Source organism: Chionomys nivalis, chromosome 20, assembly GCF_950005125.1.
Source record: "Chionomys nivalis chromosome 20, mChiNiv1.1, whole genome shotgun sequence".
NCBI classification, from domain to species: Eukaryota; Metazoa; Chordata; class Mammalia; order Rodentia; family Cricetidae; genus Chionomys; species Chionomys nivalis.
In genome coordinates, this window is record NC_080105.1 from 56,920,201 (window position 1) to 56,944,960 (window position 24,760).

The window sequence follows — 24,760 nt, forward strand, 5'->3', positions numbered from 1 at the left end:
GACCAGCTGAGCTCCTGCCATACGAGGTAGGGCTGCATGACGTTCTGGGTCACCACAACAGTGACCTAACAGGAGACATAAAGATGCTGCATGGTGTCTGTGCTCCAGGCACTGAGAAAATGGGCAAGGACCCTCACCCTACTGTAGACTTCCTGGTTAAGATGGCAGACTAGAGGACTGTTTCTCCGTAAGTAGGTAAAAGAGACAGGGACAGTAAGAAAAAAAATGGGCTTCATCTCGAAGACAGACATGGGTGAAGGAAGGAAAAGATAGGAAAGAGGATGCAGATTAACACAGTGGACTATGCAGTTCCCTGGGTTTCAGGAGGAAAACTGAGGCTGCTTCCAAAAGGGAAACCTAACACAGTGCTACCCTTCAGAGAAGCCCACAGCACCCACAAACCTCAGTTATGAATTTGTATGTGACAATGCTCCTCCAGTAGATGGGTCAGTAGACAAAACTATTTGTCAACATCTCAAGATTGAGGAAAGGCTTTCAGGGGCAGCTGTGGAGAGCAGACAGGCCAGACACCAGCAAACTGAAGGGTGCAGGCCCGCTAGACAGGCTCAGCCTCGGAAGCGTAGACTTTCAAATGTCTTTCTGTATTATGAATGGTTCCAGGCTACCAATGGCTATGGTAGTCTGTGGCCCCCTTGCTAAGTGATACCTGAGACTGACTCTTCAAGAGCAGTCTGTTTGGGAAGGAAATCCCTCAACCAAGAAGAGAGAGGCAATCCAACAGACATAGAAATCATGGCATGGAAAAACAAGAAATATGGACCAGCCAGAGAACACCGCTCCTCTGAGACCATCACTCAGCTGTGGGATTCAAAGGCACTGCAGTATAAAATCCCGAATGATGATTTCCAAAGTGCTCTGGTAAAAATGGGCACCGGCCCGAGAGCTGACACAGCAAATGAATTCAACCCGTACCCTAGAGGGAAAAGCCATCCAAATGAATGAAAAAAGTAGACTTGTGGAAGGGGAAATGAAGGTCAGCAATGAACAACCCCGAAGACCACCAGAAAACTCTTACACCTCATAAGCCAGTTGCCAGATACAAAATCATTAGCTTTACTATCTAGAAATAACAAACTCACCAAGGAAGGAATTGGAAAACCAGAGTTACTGACAGGTGGGAGCTGCCATGTGGTTGCTGGGAATTGAACCCAGGTCCTTTGGAAGAACAGTCACTGCTCTTAACCACTGAGCCAACTCTCCAGCCCCAGGGCTTATATTCTTTGTGGGGGCTCTCCTCTCCTCTCCTCTCCTCTCCTCTCCTCTCCTCTCCTCTCCTCTCCTCTCCTCTCCTCTCCTCTCCCCTCCCCTCCCCTCCCCTCCCCTCCCCTCCCCTCCCCTCCCCTCCTCTCCCCTCCCCTTCCCTCTCCCTCTCCTTCTCTCTCTCTTGGGGCTAGTGCCACTGTGGGTGAGGACTGGGGCTAGGGTCGCGGAAGGAATGTGTCTTTAAATTATTGCACCCTGTATCTAGTCAGAGCCTTAGGACAGAGCAAGACCATGTTTGTGACTATGTTTGTGACCATGTGAGGCCACGAAACTCTTTCCCTCTCACAGGTCCCTGTAACCCTGCACCAAGCTCAACATCCAGAGAGAGAGCAGTGCTCAGTGAGCCCTGCCAGGCACTGGGCCATGGCTCCATGGAATTCAAAACACGGTTTCTCTAATTCCCATGTGAGAGATCACCAAAATGGGCAGAAACAGCAAAATAGGAATTTTATGGGTGGGGTCGAAACAATCCCTAGGAAAAAATGCAAATGCCCAGGGGTAAATGTCCACCGCGCCCCACAGCTGCTTCATCCAGTGGAGACAACATTTAATTTGGGGGGCAGGGAATGCAGTGAGGAAAAGCACATCTTCAAGTGTAGTGTTCCACTGATTTTTCTCTAAGCAGAGTCTTTATTCAAAAGATGTGTTTTAGTATTGGCAACTGAATTCTACTTCCTCTAGGCCTCTCTAAGTCTCTTATTCCAGTGGGGTGCCCACACCTGACTGTAGGCGTATAGCCACTGGAGGTGAAAAGGGTGTGTCTGGGCAGAAGAGCAGAGGATGGGGGTAGAACACATTTGATGTCTTTTTCTTTATAAATGTTCACATGAGGTCATGTTGACACAAGCTGTGCTAGACTCGAAGCAATCCTCTTCCTCACCATTCACTACCCCCTGGGCTTTGGTTTTCGGGACAGGGTCTTGCTTCTGTAGCCAAGCTGACCTCCAATCTTAATCCTCCTTTCCCAGTCTCCCGAGCTCTAGGGTTACAGGGTCGCTGCCTTCCCCAGCTCCATAAGGATTATGAATGACACTCTGAAATTATGCCTCTCTGAGGATGGTTTGAAATCCTACCGGTCAGAAAGAGGGGGCTTCAATTAGACTCTTCAGTGGGTCCCATTCCTGGGTGAGCACAGCTCTCTTGGTCTTTGCTGAGCAAGATGTAACGGGGGGGGGGGGCAATAGTGTCTTTGGACCTGAGTGGGAAGCACACACGGGAGGCACAGGGCAGATCTGGCAGGGCGGTTATCAGCTCTGCAGGGCAGGTGACAGGTCAGCGTGCCAGGCCACATCACTGCCTGAATGCCCCAAGGCTACCTGAAACAGAGGCCATGGCCACTGGGGGATTCCACACAGAGGCCTGTGCCATGCAGAGATGTGTGTGCGCGTGTGTGCATGTGTAGAGTGTGTGTGTGTGTGTGCGCGCGCGTGCACATGTGTGTGTGTGTGGCGGGCATGGGTGAAGGGGGGTTGGGGATACAGGGTGTCCGGCACACTACTGCTTTAAAGCAGTTAATCCTTTCTCATGTGGGATAGAGCATGAAGCCCTCCCCTTCTTCACAGTGAGGACACTGACCTGATGGGGGCTGAGCATAGTCCTGCTGCCCTGTGGGGGAGGTTTCTCCTCTCTTAGGGGCAGCATAACTCTTCAGCTCAGCTGTTCTACCTCAAGTCCAAGAAACAACAGAGAAGCCGTTTTTCCTCCCAACTCTAAGGAAGTAACTGCTTCTTCAAATTCTCTTCTCATCTCCTCTTCTTTCCTCTTCTCTCCTCAACACAGAATCCTTTTAGGACCCTGCTGTGTGCCCCACTCTTCAAGCCAAGGAAATTGTGGGCTCTTCCCCTCCCATGCTGACACTGTTCACCTGGAGAGAGCCCCCAAACTGCACTCACTCCAGATTCTAGTCAAAAGTCCAAGGTTGTCTTTGCTCTGTTTTTGATCCACTGGGCATACACTGGGGTTCCTCCATCCCTTCTCTGGGTCTATATGCTGGTTAAAAATCAGGGGACACCCTTAGGTCTGGGGACAGCACAGAGGCTCCACACTCTCAATGGATGCACCAGCCCCCAGAAACCTCGGCCCAGGCTACTGTTGGGAAGCAGCCAAGTCAGCCTTGGGAGATTTCAGGAGAGCTTCACAGTCATCCACACGATAGATCAATTCACTGGTCACGGGTGACCCGTTTCTTGACCCCCTTCTAAAAGGTGGGGCTGAAAGTCTCAAACTCTAAAGCTGTGTGGGTCCTTCAGGAGACCAGAACCACCCATACGCCAGCTCTACGCAGAGGCAGCTGTCAATCAGTCAGCCATTACAAAGGACACTGATTACAGAAGTGCCCCGTGATAACAAGAGCAAATGTTACATGCCCTCTACCTCATCACCCCGCAGGGAGGCTCCCGGTGTCCGCCCCCCCCCCCCCCCGACCTTCTGGGAGAGGAAACTCCCACCCAAGCCAGGGGACAAATCTCTTCAAGGCATGGGGCCACATTTCCTAAATCATTTCCTCTGTCATATTTTCTAAATCAGCAGGGGACTCTCACTCACTGGAGGGAGAACAAGCCTAGAATGCCCTGTCCTTAGCACATCCGTTAATCACTGGCATATGATTGACTTGTGATTGGGGTTTGAGTAGCTGCTAAAAACTCCCAAGACCTGAGCATGGTGGTGCACTCCAAAGGCAGAAGCAGGATGATCTCTGTGAGCTAAAGGCTAGCTAGGGCTATATAGTGAAGCCATATCTTAAACATCATCACCCTCTCCCACATCACCCCCCCCACCCCCCACTACCACCACCACCAAAACACCCAAGAGTTTCAATTATCTGTATTCTCAAATAGTTGACACTGGCAGAAAAATGGCAGAGAGAGGGTAGGTTCCTGTGCACCCTCCACCCAGGCAGGATGACAAACTAATGCTTTACAAACATTTGCACATCTCTCAAAAGGAAGAACATTGGCACAGCCATCTACAAACGCCCTAGATTTCTGCAAAATTTTTCACTAAAAGTGCCTTTTCTGTGCCAGGACCCCCTCGGGGTGGCACACCACATTCGAAGCTATCATGTACAGGAAAGCTCATTGCTCCAAAATCAGACCCAGCCAGAGTGGCAGAACAGGCCTCAGCAGAGCAGGGAGTGACCAGGAGCCAAAGACCGGGGGCCCCACCCCCAAGATGAACAGATTAGACTTCACTAGGGAAGCCCTGGCTACTTAACTTCCTTAGAAAGCTACCCTTTAGCCACACCCACAGAACTTAGATAGTCACAGGTCCTCCGAAGATTCCAAATCATCTGAATCTTCCATAGATTACTTAAACAAAAAACCTCATTGTCACCTGGAGAAGCCAGTGGGGACAAAGGCCACAGTCCTGAGATACTGCCATTAATCAAAGGGACTGACTGCTAGGAGTACCATTTATTTACCGCATTCCAGAAGCTTCTCAAAATGCGACAGCAAAGGTCTCACGTCCAAGTTGCTGTTGTTACGTGCCAGGGAACCCTGACATTCAGTCTGACCAATCTCCTCGCCCCACTGGGCACCTGAGCCTCAGGCCCATTCCCAAGTCTTAAGCCTACCACAAGGCCTGACAGAGGTGGGCAGCTCAGGCTACACTGACTATCTATCTATCTCCGACTAGCCTGGGATGTGGGGTTCATCACAGGAGCCCCCTTTCCCTCTGACTCTGGTAGCCAATGAGTGGCCATGCCGGAGGAAACACACACCTCTTGCCAAGTCCACTTGGTTCTTAAGGTGAAGCAGCCGGTGCTGGTGTCCAACTCGCCGACACCTCTGCATGGAGCACTAGCAATAGCCTAGCAGTTAAAGGTCGGACGTGGATCGCAAAGCCGTTTCTAGAGTTCTCGGGTCCTAGATGCCTCTGACTGCCCACAGTTGCACTAGCAGCTGCTTCCTCACTAAGTCACCCGTTTGTTGGAAAGCCACAGGGCTCTGCACTGACTTCCCCTCGCTGAACACTCAGGTTCCCTCTCTTCTCCCCTTTGGGTTTTATTCTCTACACCCAAATCTTCGTTTTTCTGCTCTGGAACTTTGTCCTTGAACTTCACATGCTCTCTCTTCCTGGGTCTGACTGTTTCCCCAGATGGGGCTGGAGCCCCTTCCTGCCCATTCTCTTCTGCTGAAGTTTCCTACCATCTAAGCCTGTGGGCGGCTGATGGGGATCTAAGTATGGAGGGAAGGTGACCTCCAAGGCTCCAGAGGGCTGGACATGCTTGTGGCTCCATTCCAGCAACAGAGAGCTCTCTCCCAGGGACTTCCTCTTCCTAGGGGACCAGGTTTCACACAAAGGTATCAAAGCCACAGGGAAGCAGGGACACACAATCCTCCTTGGTCTCCAGACCCGCCAGCTCCTTTATCAGCCCTACACAGTGGATGCTATTCCCCAGATCTCTGCGAGTCTAACATGCATGGAACCTAGGAGTGTCCACAGTAGGCTGCAGTTACTCTTCCACTTGGGATCATTACCCAGGCAGCCTGCCTTGGAGGATTCTGGGATTGGCACCCCTTTGTGACTCAAGCCTGGCTCTCAGAATGGGCATCTGTAGGCGTACTAGTTATTCAGGTCTTGTGTTCACTCTGGGAGCCTTCAGAAATGGCTGTGTGGATGATGGCAAGTGGTCCTGAGTTGCATAGGCAGAATGTCTGGGTTTGCTCTGCGTCCTAAACTAAGCAAGGTATGGCATGCGGACCCTGCTTCCTTCTTTCCCTTGCCTCTATGCCTCTGGTCTCCAGAGTAGCAGAGGGAGACACCTGCCCCCACTTCCTGTTTGCCCAAGGTCAAGACCCAAAGATAAGCCTCAGGGGGCATCCTCACTATTGGCGTGGGAACCCAGGAGGTGGTGTAGTGGCGAGTGAGGTGCCTGACTCCCATACTCTTAGTCATTTACAAAAGAAAGATCCCAGGCATGTTATTTATACTCTGGGCCTCTTTTTTCACACCTGTAATACGGGCATGAAAATTACCCACATTGATGCTGTTTTCCTGGAGGCTTTGATGTACGTGTGTGTGTGTGTGTGTGCACGCGCGCACACACACACACTGGTATGCAAGAAGCATTCATTAAATAATCACCCATTCTTTTTGCTAACTGTTCTCAGCTGCTTCTGGACAAAGCACAACGAGATACAACCAGTGGTCTTATTTAGTGAACCGACCCACCCCAGGAAGATTCCGGATACCAAAAACAATGAAACAGCATCACAGATTCCAAAAGACAAAGAGGGGAGAAACAGAGCTGGTCACAGGTCAGAATTTCGTGCACAGCATTTAGGATCAAGGACTTGTGTCTCAGGTCCTAGCTGTGAGAAAGCCAGTGGACCAGCAGAAGCTTGGAAGTTGATCACCGCATTACTGACCATAATTAATTACACGCTGTTTCAGGCACAGAGATCCCCACGAGTGTGGGAAAGCCATCACGGTGCTCGCCCACTGCATTTGCATTCAGAATCTAAAGTCCAGAGAATGAAACAAGCATGCGCAAGACCTCAGGTCCTGTCCCTCAGCTCACACGAACAGGTCAGGATTCCCAAAGTTTTCCATGTCTTGAGAATGCCGGGTTCCAGGATGCACCTCAAAGCCCCACCGGAATGTCTGAGAAGGGTCAAGGGATCTGAGTTTTTGAAAAGCCTTTCTAGGTAATTTGACTTTGCTGGGAAATACATGCTCTTTTTCACATCCAAGGATAGAGGGCCAAAGATACTGGGGTGGGTTTGTATCATGGAAAAGAGTATGCGGGGACATGGAGCTGTGTTGTCTATGTGGTGAACACGGCCTCGGTGACAGGCTGCAGATATTCTGAGAGACAAACTGAGGCTTGGGGTTACGAGGTGAGGGCAGAGCTGTGTAATATGCTTTTCCACAGCAAGCCCTCAGGTCTTCTCGGGAGTGAAGACATTGGTAGCCATGCAGCGGCTCTGGGGCCCGGGCTGTGGGAGTCAGCACACTGCCAGGCACTTTCTAGGAACTTGGATTTAAGTGTCTGCTGTGGTCTATGGATCCCGGCCAAGTGGGAGTCACGCATGAGGGCCCGCAGGTAAAGGCTGCTCTAACTCATTTAGGTTCTGCTCTTCTTCCCGGGGCAGGAAGGAGACAGACTCAAGGTATAAGACTGGCCAGGACTCGATGGCCAAAGTCTGGTCAGAGTGTTCCCTTTTCCCTCATGCCGGGCCCTGGAGCCCAGCGTAGCAGAAAGCATCTCCTTGGTGGGACCGGTTCCCACTTACTGTCAGCCAGAGAATCACTGATGGTTTCAGCTGGGTGAGGAAAGGGAGAGAGAGCAGGAGTGGGTCTCCTTCCTCCAGGGTGTGCTGGATCCAGACACGCAAAGTGCACTGGTGTCCGCAAGTCTTATCTAGGCACTGAGTGCTACACAGACAGGTAAACAGAACAGACAGGACACCTGGCCTGTGCCCTCACTTTTTGTGTCTCCTTTGGAGACCCTCCACAGGAGTGGCACCAGGACCCAGCTCTATAACGATTGGCTACATACATGGAAGCCCCCAGTGTATTCTACAAGCAATTCTGGCAGGGCTGCCATAGTCATGGAGAGAGTAACGGGTGTAGAAAACAGATCACAGATGCCCTGGTCCACAGGCCTCCCTTTGGCCTGCAGGTCTCAAGGGCCTACTCAAGTTTTGAGAGAAACCGCGGTTTCCAGTCCATTGTTCCCTAACAACGTTAAAGCAGGAGGTTGTCTTCTCCTTGCTCCGCCCCTCCCCGGAGTCTCATATTTAAGCGAGAAGCTCTCTACCCATCACAGTGCCTGGACACCACCGCTGAGTTTCTGGAAACTCTTTGCTCCCAACCCCCTTCAACCATACGCCTCACGGCCTAGTGACAGACATTCCTCCCATGCTGCTAAGGCCAAAGCTTGGCAGCAAACGGTGCCTGAGGCTACGTTTTAATTATTAGCTCCCGAGAGAGGGCCGACGCCTGCACCGCACGGGGGTGCGGCTGGCGGACACAATAGCACACACCTATAGGCACACGCACACTCAGGTGGACTCAGCGCGCCAGACCTCCACGAGGCTTCGCGAGTGTCCTAACCCCTCGCGGGCGCGGAACTCCAAGTGCATGGAGTTCGAGGTGTACTTACCGCCAAGACGCTTGGAGCCAGGAGCAACACTGTCACAGTCGCCAGCAGCAGCCACCTACACCAGAGAGGGAGGGAGGGTGAGAGGGCGACACGAAAGAGTGGGCCCCAACTTGTCAACTTCTCAAAGCAGCATGTAAGCCCCCCTGCACCCAGGAGACCACGCAGAGGGTCACTTACCCTCGCAGGACATGGCCAGACTCTGCGAGCTTCACTCGATCCATGATCCAAGTCTCACTGCTCTAGGCTCGGCTCGTTCCCCTTCTAACCTGGAGGCAAGAGACAAAGCGGGTTAGCAAGGGTTGCAGGCAGAGGGAGCATCGTCACCGCAGCACCCTGACTCCGCGGTGCTGTCCCCTCTTTTTCCTTGCGAGGTGACTAAAAGTTTTGTCCCATCAGGAGACAGAAAGAGGAGGACTCGTCTCCGTAGGCCCTGGCTGAAGTCTCTTAGTCCATACAGCGCGATCCCCATTCCTCTATCTCCTTCCTATTCCGATCCAAGGGAGTGCGCGGCCTTTGCCTGCCCCCAGCGCTCCGAGACTTAGGGCCTGGGTCTCGGGAGCTTCCCGGGGGTCGCTCTCACCTCGGGGTTCCGAGTCAGGAACTGCTGCCCGCGCGCATGGGCCCCTGCAGAAGCGCTGGCCCGCGCCACACCAGGGTTCAGGCCCTTCTGGTTCTGCTCCGTGGGCTCCGGCCTCCCGGCCCCAGTGTCCCTGACCTGTGCTTGGCCGGGATTGGCGAGCCAAGGGACTAAGGGGACTCAGGCGCGGGAGTTGCTGGGTGCCGAGCGCAGAGCCCCGGCGTTCAGACTCTCAGCGACACTAAGTCCCGAGCGGGCGCGCAGCCTCCGCCTCTTACCCGCGCCGCAGGGTCCTCCCCTTGGAGACGCCGCCCGCGCACCGCCGAGGGGAGGGGGCAGCGCCAACAAATTGGGGAGCTCCTCTGGCCGCGCGCTCAGGTCTCTGCTCAGAGCCGCCTCACCCGGGACGGTGTGCAGGGCTCACACCGGGCCCTCCGAGACTGAGCTGCTCTCCGCGGCTCCCGGGAGCCGGGCTGCAGTTCCCTGCAGTCCCCGTTGGTCCCCCGCCGCCCCGGGCGCGCCACCATGGGGCCCCGGTTCAGCTTCTGGCTTCTGCTGCTGCCCGCCGCCCTTCTGCTCCACGAGGAGCGCAGCCGGGCCGCTGCGAAGGTGAGTCCCCTGCAGGCTCCGCTTCCCAACCTCCCGCCCTGCACCCCCGGCGCCCCGCGAGGCCTCTTTGTCCCGCGCCCGGCGCGGTCAACCCACCCGGCCCTCGGGGGTGTCGCGGGTGGCATGGCCAGGTGCAGTCTTCCGGCGGGTCTCCGCTTATGGTCCCCGTGGGCTGCGATCGCGCATCCATTACGGAACCTTCTTTGTTACGGGCAGGGTACGGGAGAGTTAGGATAGGACTGAAGCTTAGAGCGCACCGCGGTGGGGTGAGGGTGCCGGGGAGCCAGGGAGATTTGAACTCTCACCGCCGCGGCGCTCAGCGGCGGGGCGCTCGAGTGGGTCTGGGCTGGAAGGGTGGGCACGCACACCCCACACCCCACGCCGTTTCAGAGTCCCACACACATGTGCAGGGGGAATCGCTTTGGGTGTGTTTCTGGTTGTTTGGAGACTCTGATGGTTGAAGCCGAACAGCTCTGGGCCGTTTGCCTGGAAACATCTGTATTTTTGCTTTCCCACGACTTTTGTGTAGCCTACGGCACGCTTGAGAACAGACGCGGGCTCTTCTACGCATCCTTAAAGCCACTGCCTCAACTCTTGCCTTTTATGAGTGTGTGCCTGAAAATTATAACCACATTTAGACTTGAGTGTGAAACCAAAGAGAAACTCCATCGCATTGTTCCCTGCGCAAATTGTTTTTTTAGTTTTTGTTTCCTCTAGTGCTGTGCTTGGCCGGGAGGGCGCTGGGAGATGTTTGCAGGAGCCAGACTTCCAGCTCTGGAGGAGCCCGGCCAGACTTTCTGCTTTTGCCTCTAGAGAATACACTTCAGCTGCCGCTGTGACAGCCATGCAGGCCCAAAGGCCACAAGGTGTGGCCTCTCAACAGTTTGCCTTCCCCCTCAAATGCCTCAAAATGATGTTTGCTACTTATGGGCACTTCCAATTCTTCTCTTTTTTAAAAAAGGCTGTTTAATTCTGCATTTTTACTTCATTTTTAAGAATTTCACCTCTTTTCTGCAGGAGCGATACTGATCAACTGTACTATAAATTATTAACTGTTAGATACTAGAATAGACTGGTAATATGTACTCAGGTTCTTAATTAAGTTTTGCCTCCCTGGTGGCAGCTTCTTCATTGGCTACTGAAGAGGGATGATTGCATCAGCAACCGACTTCAGAGAATTCCCTCCCCGACTGTCCACTGTCCCGTCTCTCCCTTCCCCACAGGTCGTTGTTTAACTGCCCTTTCTCATGGTAAGGGTAGTTTTTCAAAAGAGCAGGCTTGCTGGGCTGGGCCTGATGGTACCTGCCTATGGGTTTTGCTACTTGGAGACCGAGGCCAGAGGATCTCAAGTTCAAGGCCAGCCTGCGCTGCGGAGTGAGTTTAAGGCTAGCCCAGGCATATTCGTGAGACCCTCCCTAAAATGAAAACATAGAAAGAGGCCCATGGATGTAGCTCCGTGAAGTGCTTGCCCAGCACATGCATAACCCTGGGTTCAGACCCCAGGGTGGAAAATATTGACCAATGATTTAGTGCCCCTAAGAGGACCAGGTTAAGCCATGGTAATGGAAAAGCACGAGCCACTATTTAGCTTCAGATTTTTTCTGGATGATAGAGTTCGCAAAGCTAACTGTAAGAGCTAACTTTGCTCCAGACACTGAGGACTTTAAGAAGAATGAGTCAGCCACACAGACTCCCAATCTTACTGGAGAAATCAAACGAACCCAATGTGGAGGTCTGAGACTGTTTTACTTCCTACTGATTGAGCTACATGACCAAGTACATTCCTGACCGCTCACTCTGCTCTATTCCTCAAACTGTCTTGAAGGATCTTCAGCAGTCTGTGCCCCCCCCCCCCCAAGACACTACCTTGGTATGGTGTTTGCCCTAAACTAGAAAACCTGTTCATGTGCTCATGACTTTTGGGTATATAAGAAGATCCATTAACAACAAGTGTCATGCTAATTTAGAAACCAGTGTCTTTTTCATGATATCAATAACAGTTTTGCCCTGCTCCTTCTAAAACTAGCTGCTAGAGATACCACAGCAACCAGGTAGCTGCCACTGTGTGTATCCAAGTCAAATGTTTTCTAAGCACACCATTTAGATGATAAGGTGCTGCAGTTCTGCCTGGCGATGGACCCAGGGTCATATACTTGGTAGGCAGGCACTCTACACAGGTGCCTATCAAGTTACTCTTCTGAGTCTGAGATGCGAACTTTCCCCTAAGTGTGGTCATGCTGCCCAGCAGTCTTGCTGCCTCCTGACCATTAGTCACTTCTCTAGGGACCGAGTGACCAAAGAGCTCAAACGAAGGGAGATCTTATTCCCATGCCAGTATGGCTCTCCTTAAGCTTGGCTTTGGATGAAGACGCTGATCTTCTATGTAAGCAGGGCATATGGCTAATCAGGGCCTTTGGCGGGTGGGGGAGTCAGGGGGGAGGGGGCAGGGAGTGCTGTGCTGAAGAGGACAGTCCACAGTCCTCTTGTTCCTTTACAAGGAACAGTCCTGGAAAAGGGCAAGGGCCTCTGAAACCAGCCAGAGGTCTGTGGATTAACCATGTGTGTGCCAGACTGGGCTCCACCAGAAGTATTGGCTCACACTTTTGAGTTACCCAGTGGACACAGCTTGAGTGAGTTCAAGGAAAAGGGGTTCATGTGTGCTTTTATTAAACACGTGGAGGAGGGTGCTTTTGACCCCCCCCCCCCGTGCCTCAGTTTTCCTTGTGGTCACTCCCATTCCTCCCCTTATATGTACATTTTTGGGTCTCCTTTATTCCACAAATGCAGTCGGAACACCCCACTTCCTGTCCTGTCCCAGGCAGGCGCTGATCACCTGGCAGGTCCCAGGGAGTAGTCTGTAGCCCCGAGAACATAGACTGAGGAGCAGACAGTTTCACAACCAAGGGACCCAAAGATGCAAAAGACCTTAGTCTAGCTTTCAGGGACAGGGGAAACTTCTGGGATGATGTCATCCCCGAAACCTATGGGAGGCATAGGGGCTAGAATAAAGCCATTGGCTGTTGGGACACCGTCCTGTAGCACAGTGCCGGTTGGCATTTCCTGGCAGTGCCCAATCTCAAGGATCTTTGCCGCCCACAGTGACCTTGAAATCTCTCCTTGGAGACACCAGGAACCTTTGTTTCTGGTTTTAGCTGTTGGAGTGGTTGACCTTTGGTCTTTCAGAGCCCAGGAGGAGTGAAAGGGCAAGGTGTGAGCCATCAGAGATAAGGAGTGCCCAGCCCAGCACGTGACCAGTCCCTTCTCTCCAGGTTGGGAGGGGGAGGCTGGAAAGGCAAGCAAGGCTGACCTATTCAAGGCAAGAGTGCCGCGGGAACTGATCCAGAAAACCTCCATGAGTTTGGGCAAGGGCAGGAGGGACCTCACGAATGCCCACATTATTCATTAACAGGAGTGGGCCTATTCCTGAGAATGCGGGGTGGGGGCGGGGGGAGGGCTAACAGGCTGGGTTATTTAGTGAAGAGCTGGTAAAGATTCTACAGACAATGGAACCCGGGAGTCGTGCAGGACCACAGAACCTTGGAGATAAGAGGAGGGTTTCAAGAAGCCACTCAGCAAGAACCACTGTTAGGAAGGATTGTACAAATGTTTGCCTGCGACAGAGCAGCCTCGACCAGTGATTGTTCCCGACATTGGAAACAGATTAACCTCATTAAAGTGTCTCTCAAGCGGGTTTGGCATTTGGATAAAGTAAGCAAGAACAACAATGGAGTGCCTAACATAGTATCTTGGCTCATTGTTCTTCCTGACCAGCAAATATGTCAGCCACAGAACAATACCAAGTATGACTTCTGCCATTGTCCAGCATACAATGAAGGGGTCAAAAAAATCAGAACTGGGTCATTGGGGATTTCTTCTGAGGTTTTAACTCTAGTATTCCTTTGGGGCTAATGTTTGGAATTCTATTACTCAAGGGCTTTGGTCTACCCTGTGCTCTCTGCCATTCTTCTCCTGGCCTCGTCCTAGGGTGCGGGGTCGTCTTCCTGTTTGTTGACTTTGCACGTCTCTGGAGTAGGTCTCTGCCTCTTATCTTCTCGGCTGTCTACCTGATGTCTCCATCACTCCTCCTGCCCATGCCTTCAAGCTCATAGAGCGAAGCCTTCCCCTAGCTGTCCCCATTTAATTTTGAACTTGAAGTGTGTGCCGAGCTGAGCTCGTCAGCTTTTACCCATTCTGCCGGCTTTCTGACACCTCACCCCCCCAGTTTGCTTATTTCCTAATAACTGCATTGACACATGACTCTGAAGCTGTGCCCGTCTCTCCTCGCCTCTCCACATCTCTGACCCCCACGAGGCCTCCCGCTCTTGGCAGGATTGCCAAGCACTCTGTACACTCCTTCTACAGTGTGGGGATGACGATCTTCTCCTTTGGTGTCATGTCGGCGTGGCCCCCTTGGCTATGCAGACACTCTTAGCAGGGGTGCACGGGATGGATGGGCATCATCCCCACTACCTGACATCATGCAGCTCTCGGGAAGATCCCATCTCTCTGTCCGTAGGAGCTGACTTCTTTCTGATGCGCCCACATCTGCAATGTGTCTTCCCTTAGCCTGCTCCATTCTTCTGAACCTCCTCTTGCAACCTTCTATAGAGTCAGGCTGGGTATGGGATTTTACCGTTCATCATGATGAGACCTGTGGCTGTCCGTATCCTCTTTAAGCTCCTCATCCCTGTATATAAGGGGAGGATAATCCTAAGAGCTGTGGCGGCCTGCCTGTTGCAGGGAAGCTGTGTGCATGAGGTAAGCAAACATCAGGAACGGCAGGTTTCTCTCTCTGCCACATAGGTATGGCATCATCTTGGGGAGTTTGGTTCTGACATCCTTGCCAATTATAAGATGCCTAAGGACACGTCTTTTTAAAGCACCTTGGCTGTGTTGGGAGAGAGCCTGACACAGAGGTGGAGGCATGAGTTAATCCCTGGTAATTAATTGGTCCTGATGTTTCCAGGCTGTTTCCTCAGCATCCCCTGGGGAGTCCTGGTGGGGCTGTGTACTGGCTCTTGGAAACTATGCCACAGTGTCCATCCTGTGCTATTATTAGAGAACACAAAGGAAAATGATAGCCAAGGAAGGTGTTTCCCCTGAATTTGGAATTCTGCGCAGATACTCCGGCACAGACTAAACACGACATGGAAACACACACAAGGCTGACCTCCCTGTGTAAATAGTTTATTCCGTGGCTCAGTAATGTTCATCATGGAAGCCTGACCAGGTTTGGCTTTTACACTGCACCATAAGCACCCTTCTGTTATCTGGGTTTGAGATCGCTCTTGGTGTGTGGGAAGTTACGATGGGAGCGTGGTGTCTGAGTCAGGTATTGTAGATACCCTCCACCTGCCGCAGGGCCTTCGTGTGCTGCTTACAAGCCGCTGAGGAGCATCTGCAGCCACCTCGTCCTCTGTTGCCCTTGTAACCCACTCTTGGGATGACTGCAATTCACAGTTAAGTCAGTAATTTGCTGTGTTTGCGGCCTTTCTTATTTGAGAGACAGCCAGGGACACTGACTGTGAACTGAGACCAGTTGTTCCCTTTCGTGTGCCCAGTACAGCACCTGGGAAGCCATGTATGTGCGAATTCATTCCCACAAGGCTTAGCTGGCTAGAAAGGACACTGCTCTGCATGGGTTCCTTTTCCTTTTCCTCTTCTTCCTATTGGTTTGGTTTTTTTAAGACAAGGGTTCTCTGTGTAGCCATAACTGTCCTAGGACTCATTCTGTAGACCAGCCTGGCCTCGAACTCACAGAGATCCACCTGCTTCTGCTTCCTCAGTGCTGGGATTAAAGGCGTGCACCGCCACCACCCACCACCACCCTGCAACTCAGTGCCGCATTCCTCCTGCGTTTGATATTTAATTAGAATGGTTTAACTTTTTTGTTGTTGCTGTTAAATTTCTACCTTGGAAAATAGATACTTTTAGAAAGACAGATGTAACTAAGTCTTCCCAAGACATTTCTGTCACTTCCCTTCAGCCACTGTGCTGGGTAGTTTTGTCACCTAAACTAGATTTACCTGAATGGAAGGAACCTCAGTTGAGAAAACGCCTCCATGAGATCCAGGTTTGGGGCATTTTCTTAACTAGTGATTGACAGGGGGGTGCCCAGCCCATTGTGGGTGGGGCCATCCCTGGGCTGGTGGTTCTGGATCTGTAAGAAAGCAGGCTGAGCGAGCCATGATGAGCAAGCCAGTAAGCAGCACCCCTCCATGGTCTCTGCATCAGCTCCTGCCTCCAGGTTCCTGCCCTATTTGTGTTTCTGTCCTGACTTCCTATGATGGTGAACAGTGGTGTGGAAGTGTAAACCAAATAAACCTGTTCCTCCCCAACTTGCTTTTTGTTTATGGTGCTTCATCACAGCAATAGGAACCCTAACTAAGACAGCCACCCAGTCTCTTTCTGGGAGCAATGGTTTTTCCTGCATAACAGCGGTAGACATGTATCCTTCCCTGAAGGATAAACTTCACCTGCCATTCTAATTTCAGGTCAGTACTCATTTCCTGTTCAAGCAGGTGACCAATGAACCTAAAGCTAACTCTTGTGATATTTTTCCCCATTTCTTACAGAAATCATCATGAATATATAATGTAGGGAAGAGTTAGGCTTCTACTTCCTAGTGTCTTTATGTTCAGGCAATTATGTTTCCTCATTAGCTCTTAATTTGTAAAGAAGGATTTTTTTAAAATCTGGATCCAGGTGATTGTGATTCACCTGGCATGGTGTTAGGAATGAAACTCAGGTTCTCTGTGAGAGCAGTGGGCACTCCTAGCCACCCAGATATCTCTCCAGCCCCCATCAGCCCTTCAGTTTTAGAATTTCCTAAGAACACAATAGCATCTTAACTTGCAGAACTTTCATATATGTGAGTGCTTTGCCTGTGCTCGGACCAGCGTGCCCGTGTCGGAGCTTAACGGATGGTGGTGGCATCATCATTACTATGACTGTACGCCAGGCTCCAGTAGCTTAATAACACAGATGCAGAGCATGGTCCATTTATTAAAATGTCCTCTTGGAAAATCTATAACTTGGGTACTTAGCTAGAACCCAATGCATATGTCAGAGAGTAGAGTTGGTCTGAATTCCGGTGACCTAAGCTGAGCCAGACAAAAGAAAAGCCTGTTTCTCTGTTAAGTCAATGTTAGGAAATCAGAAGCAAGCACATATGTTTGGAAAGACAATGGGACACATCCAGGGAGGAAGGGACTAAGGGTCTGCCTTGCCCTGCTGTGGAGGTCCGTGTAGGCACACAGGCTCTGGTCTCTTTCATGTGTGAAAGGCAGTGACCCTATTGATGAGGAGAAAATGAGCTATTGTTTGCAAAGCATTTCTGCGGTGTGCAGTGCTTGCCTAATGCCAAGCAATATTCTGCTTGTTCAATGAAAAGCCAACTCCGAGGAGTAAATAGCCAAGCAATGATGTCACAAGGCAGCTGGGGTGGAAGGAAATCACTTGGGTTATTATGTCAGCATCATGAAGCTGGTACCAGCATCAGCATCACCAAGGGATAAAGTATACACACCCAGATTTCTGGATTAGCAGTGTGGGATGCACCGGAGGTTCTGAATTTTTAGCAGGGGAAGTTACTGGTCTAGAGACCATAGCTTCTGGCTGTTCTCTTTGCTTTTTTTTTTTTTTTTTTCCCCTAGGCAGTGGTTTGATGAATGATTATGTGCTGGCCAGAAACCCAGTGCTATCAGCATGCCAACTTGTAGGGATCTCCATCCATTTGCCCTTAGATGAAAACCAAACCATTGAATATGAAATGCCCCTCCTCATTCTTGTTTTCTTGATCTTTATTGGGGTTGTTATTGCTGACAACTAGCTGGGTGTGTTCCTTATAATATTCCGGCAGCATGCATGTGGGGTGTGAAGAAGCAGATATTGGTGAATTGATTTGCCCTGGTTCCCTGAGAACCCTTGTCTTCATCAGGAAATGAGTGAGCTGTTTCACAGGACTTTCCCTGAGCCTTGCTAGCCTTAGGGGTGGGCCGTAGGCAACTCACCTACCGAGGGTGGCAGTGAGCGTTTGTGTGGGGGTCAGCCAGGGTGGAGCCCAGCTGGGGTAGTGATGGCCTGTCTGCAAGCCCACACCACACCACACCACACCCCCTGTCCCTGGCTTTGACCACCTGGTTCCCTGACTGGGAATATCTGATTTGTGTCCCATTACAACCAAACCCATTTCCTGGAGATTAAGGACCATTTGGGGTTAGTGGTTTAAAATAGCTCCTAAATTTTGGTCAGGAAATGGCCTATAAAATTAAGACGAGGTTACCAAGGCAGGCAGGAAAATGGGTCAGTGCTGGGGAAAATATCCTAGCTATCAGATAGTCCTGTAGTTTCTGGATCAGACCCGTTTACTTTGGATGAATGTAGGAACTCAGCTCAGGATCAGGGGTGCTGGCTGATTGGCTGGCATGCTAGGTTTCATGATGTTGTTTATGCAGTGGGCGAGTTCCTTAAATGCCCCCATCTAGAGCTGGTCATTGACGGACACTTTAGCACACAAGACCGGTGCCAACATCAGATGTTTCTTATCAATACATTACCCAAGTCTGACCCAGACGCCATTGGGCTCCTTCTTCATAATTAGATTTTGTTTTCCCAAGTACTTGAAAATTCAGTGATTATATTTCTTTATTTTGGAATTCAGGCTTTTGAAATTTAAATTTTTTTAAAAATAATAGTTTAATGTTCTCTTGTTGACTTTGGATATTTTCTCATCTTTCATGGGGCTGTGACCCACTAGTGCATTCTGAGACACGGCTGTTTCTCTTCAATAAGTCATTTGGGCATTGTTTTTATAAATTTATGATTATTTTTACATAAGTTATACTAAAACCACATCAAGAGCACCCCAAAATACAAGTGTGGAATAGTAGTAGATCATGGATGCCATATACCACTTCATGCCCTGGCTTTAAAAATTTGTTCCACGACTGTGGAATATTCGCTTTGGGTTGAAAAACCGCACAGGGCTCATGTTGTCTATAAACTTTGAATTCTGGTTTGTTCTTAAGCAAATGTCAGGGTGATTTTAATAATGAGATGACATGATGTTTTGCTGATAGGCACATGAGACGTCAGAAAGATCTCCCTCCCGCCAAACCTCTGCTTCGTTCTTTAAAATGAGCAACTTACCGGATAGTTGATCAAATAGTGCGACTAGTGATGGTCACCTAGATAATCACATGTTGTGATGGCATAATTTCTGAGTGCGGTACTTAAGGTGTTCCCAGACAGAAACCACGATGGAGATAAAACCGGCAAAGAGAGGCTGATGAAATGCACACATTGCTCCTATGGGCAAAGTGACAATGTCACTGTGCGCTCCACATCTCCCTGGAGCTTCTGATGCCACTCTCACATCTGTGTCAGAGGCTCCGTCTTCTGTAGACACCTTGAGTGGCAAATGTGCAAGATCAAAGTGTAGCAGGAACTCACGCTTTCAGGGAGTCCCTTTGAGACCTTCCCCCCTTACTTTGGAAGGGTAGAAAGGGGCAGGTTGACCTGGGTCTGCCCAGTGTGAACCAGATTGGTGTGAACCAGACTGGTGCGAATCAGACTGGTGGGAGCTGCCCACAGTTGGATGGCAAGCACTGTGTTAGAATGGAGGCATTGGAGCTGATATCCTGTGGCTGCTGAGTCTAGGAGTCTCACCCTGGCGTACTCCATGACAGAAAATGCTATGGTGAAAGGCCAGTACGTCAGCTCTTACTGTGTCCAGTCCAGAGCAGCCAAGTTGCAGAAACAGCCTATCGGTAGACAAGTGCAAGACAAACATGGCAGACATGGCCGTGGAGCTTCACTCGCATTAACCAATGAAGTGATGTCATTGTTGGAAAATGGATGGAACCAGAGACCATGTCGTGAGATAAGTCAGACTCAGAAATACAAACGTTTTCTCCCAAGTGCTAAATCCAGGTGTGTGTGTGTATGTGTGTGTGTGTGTGTCTAGGACAAGAGACATGAAGACAGCGTGTGTGGGGACTGTTTTGTAGGGGAAGCAACTAAAGGAAAGGGAGGAGGGAAAGGAGACATTGAGAAGAAAAAAAGATAAATATATTTTCTCTTAAATATGGGCCAAGATTTTTAAAAATATATATTAAAATGATGTGAAGGCAGAACAGGAGCCATGTGTTGGGAGGAAAGGGACCAGTGGAAAGGGGAGGTTAGAGAGTTATAGGGGTTATCAATGAGATGCAGATATGAACATGCCATAGTGAAACTCATGATTGAGTCTGTAACATAGGTATCAATAATAGTGGCCAACACATTGGCTCGGCTGCGAACCTACATTCAAATCCTGAATTCAGTCCCCAGACTCACGTTCAAAAGGCAGGCATGTGGGTGTGGGTTTAATTGTAGCACTTGGGAGGCAGAGGCAGGTGGGTCTCTGTGAGTTCAAGGCCTGCTTGGTCTACAGACTGAGTTCCAAGACAGCAAGGACTGTTACACAGAGAAACCCTGTCTTGGAAAAACAAACAACCAAACCAAACTCAAACCAAACAAACAAAAGCCAGACGTGCATTTGTAATCCCAGCATTGCAGAGGTGTGTGTGTGGGGGGGCATGGGGCTCCCTGACCAAGCCTACTCAGTGAGTCCCAGGCCAAAAGAAAGGCAGACTGTGTCTGGGGAATGCCAATCAAATGTCACACACACACGATAAAAACAATAAACACCTATCATATGTACATTCACTGATGAAGCCATCTTCAAATGTCGTGTAGTTCAGGTCAGAAAGTTACTCAGGGGGAGAATGAATCATGACTCTGTCTCACCGAGGGTAGCTATCTGCTGAAACCCTAAGTGTGGGAAAGCCCAGATCACCCATAAAACGCCTTCTGCACAGGTCTAGTTACATTTGAGTCTGTTTTTATATCATCTTTCTTTTTTAATTTTATGTGTGCGTTTATGTCCTTGAATGTGTACATGTGTACCATGTCTGTGTGTGTGTGTCCTTGAAGTGTACATGTGTACCATGTCTGTGCATGTGTGTCCTTGAATTTGTACATGTGTACCATGTCTGTGTATGTGTGTCCTTGAATGTGTATATGTGTACCATGTATGTGCGTGTGTGTCCTTGAATATGTATATGCGTACCATGTATGTGTGTGTGTCCTTGAATGTGTACATGTGTACCATGTATGTGTGTGTCCTTGAATGTGTACATGTGTACCATGTATGTGCGTGTGTGTCCTTAAATGTGTATGTGTGTACCATGTGTGTGCAGGAGCCTCCAGCAATCAGATACAGATGTAGGACCTCATGTCACTGGAGGGTGGGAGCTGCCATGTGGGTGCTGGGAACCCAACCTGGGTCCTCTGCAAAAGCCCAGAGCCTTGAGCCATCTCTCCAAAAGTACTGGCTTATGTGTGTGTGTGAAGCGTGTTCAGTTGAGCACACTGATGGCTGGACTTCAAGAGAGGACTTTCAGTGATTATAAATATGTGTTTTGAGTTCATATGTGCATGTGTGTATTATATATACTAAATGGTATTCATTCATTCATGCGTGCAGTGTGTGGTCCCTCTACACCTACTATGGACCAGGCTTGGAAAAGCATGTAAGGGCCGCTCCCCTTGGTAATGGTTTATGGAATTAATACAAGTAAACAGTGTTTACCTTTTGTCAGGCGCAATGAGACACGATTTTAAAAAAAAGTGTCTCAAGTTCAGAAACTTAAATTTGCTGAAGACTTGTAAATGCAGAAAGAGAATCTGAGTCCCTCCCCAGAAGTCCTGTCCACTGTGTGTCCCTCCCCAGAAGTCCTGTCCACTGTGTGTCCCTCCCCACAAGTCCTGTCCACTGTGAGTCCGTCCCCACAAGTCCTGTCCCCACACTCTGTGTCCCTGAGGGGCCGTCTTGAGACCATCAGACACTCAGAGTTGCTCCATTTTAAAAAGAGATTTTGAAATGTCTCTAGAGTAGGAGATGGGCTAGCTTAATTCTCTCCTCTGCAAAGCTAGCCATGGGAACTGACCTGGGTGAAGGGTGGATGAAGCCATCAGATGTAGAAATACCAGATGTAGAAAATGAGAGGATGCTTCAAAAGGCAGCATATCCTGATGACGGCGTGTGTCACAATAATGATGCAACAATATTGTCCTTTGCCTTAAAATTGCAGTGCTCCACAGCCAAGTTAGCAGGAGTGGCAGGGGTGGGTGTGGGAGAGGGGGGTGGTGTGTGGTGGGGCGGGGGGAGCAGGTGGGGATGGGATTACAGATCACAAGAAAGGGTTTGCTTTCATAATCCCAGGCGTGCGTTCTGGGGACCTCTGGTTACAAAATGCACAGTGGTCTTGCTGTCAAAGCTCAGACTGAATGGGCATGCCTATCATAGTCAGAGCCTGGCCCCAGCCACACTCTGACTTACAGCCACTGGGGCCTGGTCACAGGTAACATGGGAGTCTTTTCCTGGGAGGGATGCTCTCTGAGACCAAGGCTACCAGGTCCCAGGCAAGAGGAAGCTAATGTGTGGGTTAGGGATGGTGCATCGGGGATGGGAAGCTGTTGCTATGGAAATCATTGCTGATGTCAGAAGAGAAGCAGGCCAGGTTCTTGGTGAAAGGCCCTCTGATTGTCCTAGACAGTGGGCAGCGCACACACCCTTCATCCTGCTGGTGAGAGGCAGGAGGAGGTGATGGGGTGTGAGCATCTGCTGCAAGATCTGTTACCGTGAGGAACTGTTACGGTGGGCGGTGAAGATCCTTCATGGGACTTCTTAATTGATGTTTCTCTTCTGAAATAAAAATATCAGAGTGTAAATGGAAGTTTCTGTCTCACCTGGTCCCACAGCCATTCAGTCCCAAGGCAACACACATGGCTAGCTCAGTCGGCAGAGCATGAGACTCTTAATCTCAGGGTCGTGGGTTTGAGCCCCATGTTGGGCTCCATCAGAAAGTGAGGGAGAAGTAAGATGATCTAAAGTTTTTTTTTAAATGTGTCCAAACCCCACTTTTGAACTGTAGCCCCGAGTTTGGGGTCACTTCATCTGAGCTGAACTTGCTGTGTTGGATGGAGCAAGTGACCTCAGATCAGAGTGGCAGGTGATTGCCGGAGCTCCATGGTCTATTCCTACACCTGTGTGATTTGAGAGGCATTGGTATTAACTGAAAGCTGCCAGGCAAAGGGAAAGAATTAGGTTCATTGCTTATTATTCTCAGCCTTGTGGGTAGCAGAGCGGCCACTTGCTGGCACAGGTTGCAGTTGTTCCTGGAACCAGGATGGGGACGGATAGGAGAGCCAGGGCAGGCTGCATTGCAAGTTTTAAACAGTATGGTCCTTCTAAACTTTTACTTTGCCAATGTCCTTGGAAGGGTTGACTCCCTACAACATTGACACAGGAGAGAGAACCTATCACTCAATCAAGAGGACCTGGAATGGGAGCCAACATCCTCAGTAGAGTCAGACATGTTTTTCAGGGATGCTGTGAAGAAGAGGTCATTGTGGGAATTGAGATGGTGATGATGACGGTGATGATGATGATGGTGATGATGGTTTATAATCATCTCCTTTTCACAATCCTGGAACTACCTCTCCCCACCTCCCAGATAGAACCTTACTATATACTCCTGTCAATCCTCCTGCCTCCATCAGCTGGTCGTGAAGGGACCATGGCTAAAACCTTCTACCTGTTTTCTACTCAGCCTCAGAAGCAAAAGGCTGGGAGTTGCTGAAGGAGTTAAAAGGGAAAAGGTTTGGAAAAACTTTAGTTTAAAGTAAAGTAGCTCAAAAAGACAGGTGGAGTTTCCCTAGAGTAGCCCCTTGGCATTGGCAAGGTTCCTCTAAGGAAAGCATGGGGACAGAGGCAGGGTGTTAGCCAGGATGGGTGCTTTGGGATGCCTAGACAAGTGAACTGGGGGCATCTTACGGCCCAGGAAGAGGCCAGCAGGGTACTTTGCCTCTGTCTGTGCTCTGGGCAGAGGTAGCCCCTCCCATTCCTGTCCTGTCCAATTCTATGCTAATCTAAGTGATGGGAGACCCATTCCTGGGCAGCCTCAGCGCCACAGTGTCTGTGCCACCCAGTGACGTGTTCCGTGGCTCACTGACCACACTCAGGACAAGTGTGAAATGGATGCAAAACCAAACGAAACAACCAAACCCCATGCTCGTCACAGCAAGCGGTCCTGGCTGGATCTAGTGGGCGATAGAAGGGAGGTGAAGGGTTTGAGAGGTGCACACCCCATGAAATGGGGTGATCCAGCAGTGGACTTTGGACAGGTACTGTTCCCCCCCACCCCAGTGACCCCCAGCAGTCCCACATGCTTCTGAAAATATTCATGGTGTACTTTGGGAGTGGAGCTGGAGTCCAGAGGGAAGAGGGGACAGTGAGCTGTGGAGCTCCGGGCTAGGCCTGCCTTTTAAGGGAATCTCTGGGGTAATGTAAACATGTTGTTGGTCATTAGATGTGCTGATTAAGAGGGTAAATCATAAAAGAAATTATGTCTTGGACACAAACTTTAAACAGAGCAGCGACATTTTAATGGTAATACTGAAGCTACACAGAGTGTGTCCCCAGGGGAAACATGGGAATCAAATCCTGACGGTCGTCCCATAGAGGGTGGAGGCTCACATTGCGGTCCCCGGGCTTGTGGTGTGGTCCCTGTTCATGTGGGGATAAATGCATCCACACGTTGCATGAGAGAGGAAAGTAAACTTTTAAAGGCCTTTAACCAGGCTATAAAAGGGAGGAAAATCGCAAAATCTATGCAACAGCATGTAAAAATTATTGAGTGTGAAATAGGACCGCCCTGTTTAGAGAAACATCAAATCGCTTTCGAAGGGAACCAAATGCTTGGAGTGGAGCTAGCTAGAGTTCAGGGGGAAGGGGGAGGTGGGAGCTGAGGGGGCTTGGAGAATAGCTTTGTTCCAGCCAGGATTGCTGCCAGGCCAGCCCCTTCACGTCATTCTCTCTTTTCAAGGTAGGAACTCTATGATCCCTTTCCTGGGGGGGGCCTTGAAACAACGTGTTTGTCTTCTTTGATGCAGAGAGCCCGGGAGCTGTCTCCATTCTGGCATCTTGTCATGTGGGGTTCAGGGAGAGCGTTTTCTATGGAAGATGGGGGAAAGCTGTAATTACTGGCAGGGGCCCCTAAAGGAGCATCATGGGTATCTGGTGTCTCTGGCCTGCTCTAGGTTTTCAGCTGACAGATTTTGTTGGTTCCCGA

General features: G+C 50.2%; 2 protein-coding genes across 5 annotated transcripts in view; one reads left to right on the forward strand and one right to left on the reverse strand.

Moving 5' to 3' along the window:
• The window catches only part of Col4a2 (collagen type IV alpha 2 chain), a 134,070-nt gene extending 124,353 nt beyond the window's left edge, over positions 1–9,717 (reverse strand). The window contains exons 1-3 of one of the 3 annotated variants that reach the window (XM_057752424.1): positions 9,678–9,717; positions 8,573–8,661; positions 8,396–8,450 (exon numbers count right to left, since the gene is read on the reverse strand). In XM_057752424.1, coding sequence (XP_057608407.1) covers positions 8,396–8,450; positions 8,573–8,616 — 99 coding nt within the window. In that variant the 5' untranslated portion in view covers positions 8,617–8,661; positions 9,678–9,717. Of the gene's footprint in view, positions 1–8,395; positions 8,451–8,572; positions 8,662–8,975; positions 9,125–9,677 lie in introns of those variants that run through there. The other 2 variants (XM_057752425.1, XM_057752423.1) reach the window with 2 other exon arrangements.
• The window catches only part of Col4a1 (collagen type IV alpha 1 chain), a 114,673-nt gene continuing 99,272 nt past the window's right edge, over positions 9,360–24,760 (forward strand). For both annotated transcript variants that reach the window (XR_009055676.1, XM_057752426.1), the window contains exon 1: positions 9,360–9,581. Coding sequence is in view for 1 of the 2 variants with exons in the window: in XM_057752426.1 (XP_057608409.1) it covers positions 9,498–9,581 (84 nt within the window). In the remaining variant the exon portion in view is untranslated. The remainder of the gene's footprint in view (positions 9,582–24,760) is intronic.